The sequence below is a fragment of the Coregonus clupeaformis genome, chromosome 40 (assembly GCF_020615455.1).
Source record: "Coregonus clupeaformis isolate EN_2021a chromosome 40, ASM2061545v1, whole genome shotgun sequence".
NCBI lineage: Eukaryota > Metazoa > Chordata > Actinopteri > Salmoniformes > Salmonidae > Coregonus > Coregonus clupeaformis.
Genome location: NC_059231.1, coordinates 12,041,100 through 12,048,599, shown reverse-complemented (window position 1 = coordinate 12,048,599; position 7,500 = coordinate 12,041,100). Strand labels below are relative to the sequence as shown.

General features: G+C 45.5%; 1 protein-coding gene across 4 annotated transcripts in view; it reads left to right on the top strand.

The window, feature by feature from the left end:
* The window catches only part of LOC121554966 (myc box-dependent-interacting protein 1), a 32,191-nt gene that overhangs the window by 10,442 nt on the left and 14,249 nt on the right, over window positions 1–7,500 (top strand). For all 4 annotated transcript variants that reach the window (XM_041868703.2, XM_041868701.2, XM_041868702.2 and 1 more), the window contains exons 7-8: window positions 797–889; window positions 1,464–1,549. In XM_041868703.2, coding sequence (XP_041724637.1) covers window positions 797–889; window positions 1,464–1,549 — 179 coding nt within the window. The remainder of the gene's footprint in view (window positions 1–796; window positions 890–1,463; window positions 1,550–7,500) is intronic.

Genomic DNA, 7,500 nt, shown 5'->3' with positions numbered 1-7,500 from the left:
CATGGAGGTGGAAACATCATTCTTTGGGGATGCTTTTCTGCAAAGGGGACAGGACGACTGCACCGTATTGAGGGGAGGATGGATGGGGCCATGTATCGCGAGATCTCTGCCAACAACCTCCTTCCCTCAGTAAGAGGATTGAAGATGGTTCGTGGCTGGGTCTTCCAGCATGACAACGACCCGAAACACACAGCCAGGGCAACTAAGGAGTGGCTCCGTAAATAGCATCTCAAGGTCCTGGAGTGGCCTAGCCAGTCTCCAGACCTGAACCCAATAGAACATCTTTGGAGGGAGCTGAAAGTCCGTATTGCCCAGCGACAGCCCCGAAACCTGAAGGATCTGGAGAAGGTCTGTATGGAGGAGTGGGCCAAAATCCCTGCTGCAGTGTGTGCAAACCTGGCCAAGACCTACAGGAAACGTATGATCTCTGTAATTGCAAACAAAGATTTCTGTACCAAATATTAAGTTCTGCTTTTCTGATGTATCAAATACTTATGTCATGCAATAAAATGCAAATTAATTACTTAAAAATCATACAATGTGATTTTCTGGATTGATAAAAATTACAGACCTCTACATGCTTTGTAAGTAGGAAAACCTGCAAAATCGGCAGTGTATCAAATACTTGTTCTCCCCACTGTATATATCTGTTGACAATACTCTCTCTCTCTCTCTCTCTGTCGCCCCCCCTCTCTCTCTCTCTCTCTCTCTCTCTCTCTCTCTCTCTATCTCTCTATCTCTCCCTCTCTCGCCTTCCCCTCCCTCTCTTCATCTTTTCATCTCTCCCCACCTCCAGCCAGCATCTCTGTTAGAGAGGGCCACACCAGGTTGGGCTCAGGGCATCCTGTCAGCCCACAACATTGCTCAGAGTAACCTCTCCAGGAACCAGGTGGGTCCAACACCCTTCTCAACCACCCTGTTGACTACTGCTGTCATGGGGACTCAACACTGTATTGTAGTCTGTAGTCTGTAGTCTGTAGTCTGTAGTCTGCCTGCAATAGCTTTAGAACTTTAGAAAGAGCCTCCATTTTACATCATTTCTTTCCCAGACACAAAACCTTTGTCTTCACACAAGGGAGTTAGCTAGTAGTTGGCTAGTAGTTGGCCAGTAGTTGGCCAGTAGTTGGCCAGTAGTTGGCTAGTAGTTGGCTAGTAGTTGGCTAGTAGTTGATCAGTACTTGGCCAGTAGTTGGCTAGTAGTTGGCCAGTATTTAGCTAGTAGTTGGCCAGTAGTTGGCTAGTAGTTGGCCAGTAGTTGGCTAGTAGTTGGCCAGTAGTTGGCTAGTAGTTGGCCAGTAGTTGGCTAGTAGTTGATCAGTACTTGGCCAGTAGTTGGCTAGTAGTTGGCTAGTAGTTGGCTAACCAGGTGTTTGACAACTACATTATATAGTGTATTGGAATGGTAAGAGATAAATAAGGATTGTGACAGATAGTGTGTGTGTGTGTGTTTGTGTGTGTGTCAGGCAGAGGACGAGTTGGAGAGAGCTCAGAAGGTGTTTGAGGAGATTAATGAAGATCTGCAGGAGGAACTGCCCTCACTATGGAACAGGTACGTCTCACTGTGGAACAGGTACATCTCACTGTGGAACAGGTACATCTCACTATGGAACAGGTACGTCTCACTGTGGAACAGGTACGTCTCACTATGGAACAGGTACATCTCACTGTGGAACAGGTACGTCTCACTATGGAACAGGTACGTCTCACTATGGAACAGGTACATCTCACTATGGAACAGGTACGTCTCACTGTGGAACAGGTACATCTCACTAAGGAACAGGTACATCTCACTATGGAACAGGTACGTCTCACTGTGGAACAGGTACGTCTCACTATGGAACAGGTACATATCACTATGGAACAGGTACGTCTCACTATGGAACAGGTTCGTCTCACTATGGAACAGGTACATCTCACTATGGAACAGGTACATCTCACTATGGAACAGGTACATCTCACTATGGAACAGGTACATCTCACTATGGAACAGGTACATCTCACTATGGAACAGATACGTCTCACTATGGAACAGGTACGTCTCACTATGGAACAGGTACGTCTCACTATGGAACAGGTACGTCTCACTATGGAACAGGTACGTCTCACTATGGAACAGGTACATCTCACTATGGAACAGGTACATCTCACTATGGAACAGGTACATCTCACTATGGAACAGGTACGTCTCACTATGGAACAGGTACGTCTCACTATGGAACAGGTACGTCTCACTATGGAACAGGTACATCTCACTATGGAACAGATACGTCTCACTATGGAACAGGTACGTCTCACTATGGAACAGGTACGTCTCACTATGGAACAGGTACGTCTCACTATGGAACAGGTACATCTCGCTATGGAACAGGTATGTCTCACTGTGGAACAGGTACATATCACTATGGAACAGGTACATCTCACTATGAAACAGGTACGTCTGAAATGGAACAGGTACGTCTCACTATGGAACAGGTACATCTCACTATGGAACAGGTACATCTCACTATGGAACAGGTACATCTCACTATGGAACAGATACGTCTCACTGTGGAACAGGTACGTCTCTCTATAGAACAGGTACATCTCACAATGGAACAGGTACATCTCACTATGGAACAGGTACGTCTCACTGTGGAACAGGTACATCTCACTGTGGAACAGGTACGTCTCACTATGGAACAGGTACATCTCACTATGGAACAGGTACGTCTCAATATGGAACAGGTACGTCTCACTATGGAACAGGTACATCTCACTATGGAACAGGTACGTCTCACTATGGAACAGGTACGTCTCACTATGGAACAGGTACATCTCACTATGGAACAGGTTCGTCTCACTATGGAACAGGTTCGTCTCACTGTGGAACAGGTACATCTCACTATGGAACAGGTACATCTCAATATGGAACAGGTACATCTCACTAAGGAACAGGTACATCTCACTATGGAACAGGTACATCTCACTATGGAACAGGTACATCTCACTATGGAACAGGTACATCTCACTATGGAACAGGTACATCTCACTATGGAACAGGTACGTCTCACTATGGAACAGGTACATCTCACTATGGAACAGATACGTCTCACTATGGAACAGGTACGTCTCACTATGGAACAGGTACATCTCACTATGGAACAGGTACGTCTCACTATGGAACAGGTACGTCTCACTATGGAACAGGTACATCTCACTATGGAACAGGTACGTCTCACTGTGGAACAGGTACATATCACTATGGAACAGGTACATCTCACTATGAAACAGGTACGTCTGAAATGGAACAGGTACGTCTCACTATGGAACAGGTACATCTCACTATGGAACAGGTACATCTCACTATGGAACAGGTACATCTCACTATGGAACAGATACGTCTCACTGTGGAACAGGTACGTCTCACTATAGAACAGGTACATCTCACTATGGAACAGGTACATCTCACTATGGAACAGGTACGTCTCACTGTGGAACAGGTACATCTCACTGTGGAACAGGTACGTCTCACTATGGAACAGGTACATCTCACTATGGAACAGGTACGTCTCACTATGGAACAGGTACGTCTCACTATGGAACAGGTACATCTCACTATGGAACAGGTACGTCTCACTATGGAACAGGTACGTCTCACTATGGAACAGGTACGTCTCACTATGGAACAGATACGTCTCACTGTGGAACAGGTACGTCTCACTATAGAACAGGTACATCTCACTATGGAACAGGTACATCTCACTATGGAACAGGTACGTCTCACTGTGGAACAGGTACATCTCACTGTGGAACAGGTACGTCTCACTATGGAACAGGTACATCTCACTATGGAACAGGTACGTCTCAATATGGAACAGGTACGTCTCACTATGGAACAGGTACATCTCACTATGGAACAGGTACGTCTCACTATGGAACAGGTACGTCTCACTATGGAACAGGTACGTCTCACTATGGTACAGGTACATCTCACTATGGAACAGGTTCGTCTCACTATGGAACAGGTTCGTCTCACTAAGGAACAGGTACATCTCACTAAGGAACATGTACATCTCAATATGGAACAGGTACATCTCACTAAGGAACAGGTACATCTCACTATGGAACAGGTACATCTCACTATGGAACAGGTACATCTCACTATGGAACAGGTACATCTCACTATGGAACAGGTACGTCTCACTGTGGAACAGGTACGTCTCACTATGGAACAGGTACATCTCACTGTGGAACAGGTACGTCTCACTGTGGAACAGGTACGTCTCACTCTGGAACAGGTACATCTCACTGTGGAACAGGTACGTCTCACTGTGGAACAGGTACGTCTAACTATGGAACAGGTACATCTCACTATGGAACAGGTACGTCTCACTATGGAACAGGTACATCTCACTATGGAACAGGTATGTCTCACTGTGGAACAGGTACATCTCACTAAGGAACAGGTACATCTCACTATGGAACAGGTACGTCTCACTGTGGAACAGGTACGTCTCACTATGGAACAGGTACATCTCACTATGGAACAGGTACATCTCACTATGGAACAGGTTCGTCTCACTATGGAACAGGTACATCTCACTATGGAACAGGTACATCTCACTATGGAACAGGTACATCTCACTATGGAACAGGTACATCTCACTATGGAACAGATACGTCTCACTATGGAACAGATACGTCTCACTGTGGAACAGGTACGTCTCACTATAGAACAGGTACATCTCACTATGGAACAGGTACATCTCACTATGGAACAGGTACGTCTCACTGTGGAACAGGTACGTCTCACTGTGGAACAGGTACATATCACTATGGAACAGGTACATCTCACTATGGAACAGGTACGTCTGAAATGGAACAGGTACGTCTCACTATGGAACAGGTACATCTAACTATGGAACAGGTACATCTCACTATGGAACAGGTACATCTCACTATGGAACAGGTATGTCTCACTGTGGAACAGGTACATCTCACTGTGGAACAGGTACGTCTCACTATGGAACATGTACATCTCACAATGGAACAGGTACGTCTCACTATGGAACAGGTACGTCTCACTATGGAACAGGTACATCTCACTATGGATCAGGTACGTCTCACTATGGAACAGGTACGTCTCACTATGGAACAGGTACGTCTCACTATGGAACAGGTACATCTGAAATGGAACAGGTACATCTCACTATGGAACAGGTACGTCTCACTATGGAACAGGTACATCTCACTATGGAACAGGTACATCTCACTATGGAACAGGTAGATCTCACTAAGGAACAGGTACGTCTCACTATGGAACAGGTACATCTCACTATGGAACAGGTACGTCTCACTATGGAACAGGTACGTCTCACTATGGAACAGGTACATCTCACTATGGAACAGGTACGTCTCACTGTGGAACAGGTACATATCACTATGGAACAGGTACATCTCACTATGAAACAGGTACGTCTGAAATGGAACAGGTACGTCTCACTATGGAACAGGTACATCTCACTATGGAACAGGTACATCTCACTATGGAACAGGTACATCTCACTATGGAACAGATACGTCTCACTGTGGAACAGGTACGTCTCACTATAGAACAGGTACATCTCACTATGGAACAGGTACATCTCACTATGGAACAGGTACGTCTCACTGTGGAACAGGTACATCTCACTGTGGAACAGGTACGTCTCACTATGGAACAGGTACATCTCACTATGGAACAGGTACGTCTCAATATGGAACAGGTACGTCTCACTATGGAACAGGTACATCTCACTATGGAACAGGTACGTCTCACTATGGAACAGGTACGTCTCACTATGGAACAGGTACGTCTCACTATGGAACAGGTACATCTCACTATGGAACAGGTACATCTCACTATGGAACAGGTACATCTCACTATGGAACAGGTACATCTCACTATGGAACAGATACGTCTCACTATGGAACAGGTACGTCTCACTATGGAACAGGTACATCTCACTATGGAACAGGTACATCTCACTATGGAACAGGTACATCTCACTATGGAACAGATACGTCTCACTATGGAACAGGTACGTCTCACTATGGAACAGGTACATCTCACTATGGAACAGGTACGTCTCACTATGGAACAGGTACATCTCACTATGGAACAGGTACATCTCACTATGGAACAGGTACATCTCACTATGGAACAGGTACATCTCACTATGGAACAGTTACATCTCACTATGGAACAGGTACGTCTCACTATGGAACAGGTACGTCTCACTATGGAACAGATACGTCTCACTATGGAACAGGTACGTCTCACTATGGAACAGGTACATCTCACTATGGAACAGGTACGTCTCACTAGGGAACAGGTACGTCTCACTATGGAACAGGTACATCTCACTATGGAACAGGTACGTCTCACTGTGGAACAGGTACATATCACTATGGAACAGGTACATCTCACTATGGAACAGGTACGTCTGAAATGGAACAGGTACGTCTCACTATGGAACAGGTACATCTCACTATGGAACAGATACGTCTCACTGTGGAACAGGTACGTCTCACTATAGAACAGGTACATCTCACTATGGAACAGGTACATCTCACTATGGAACAGGTACGTCTCACTGTGGAACAGGTACATCTCACTGTGGAACAGGTACGTCTCACTATGGAACAGGTACATCTCACAATGGAACAGGTACGTCTCACTATGGAACAGGTACGTCTCACTATGGAACAGGTACATCTCACTATGGAACAGGTACGTCTCACTATGGAACAGGTACGTCTCACTATGGAACAGGTACGTCTCACTATGGAACAGGTACATCTGAAATGGAACAGGTACATCTCACTATGGAACAGGTACGTCTCACTATGGAACAGGTACATCTCACTATGGAACAGGTACATCTCACTATGGAACAGGTAGATCTCACTAAGGAACAGGTACGTCTCACTTTGGAAGAGGTAGATCTCACTAAGGAACAGGTACATCTCACTAAGGAACAGGTACATCTCACTATGGAACAGGTACATCTCACTATGGAACAGGTACATCTCACTATGGAACAGGTACATCTCACTATGGAACAGGTACATCTCACTATGGAACAGATACGTCTCACTGTGGAACAGGTACGTCTCACTATAGAACAGGTACATCTCACTATGGAACAGGTACATCTCACTATGGAACAGGTACGTCTCACTGTGGAACAGGTACATCTCACTGTGGAACAGGTACGTCTCACTATGGAACAGGTACATCTCACTATGGAACAGGTACGTCTCACTATGGAACAGGTACGTCTCACTATGGAACAGGTACATCTCACTATGGAACAGGTACGTCTCACTATGGAACAGGTACGTCTCACTATGGAACAGGTACGTGTCACTATGGTACAGGTACATCTCACTATGGAACAGGTTCGTCTCACTATGGAACAGGTTCGTCTCACTAAGGAACAGGTACATCTCACTAAGGAACATGTACATCTCAATATG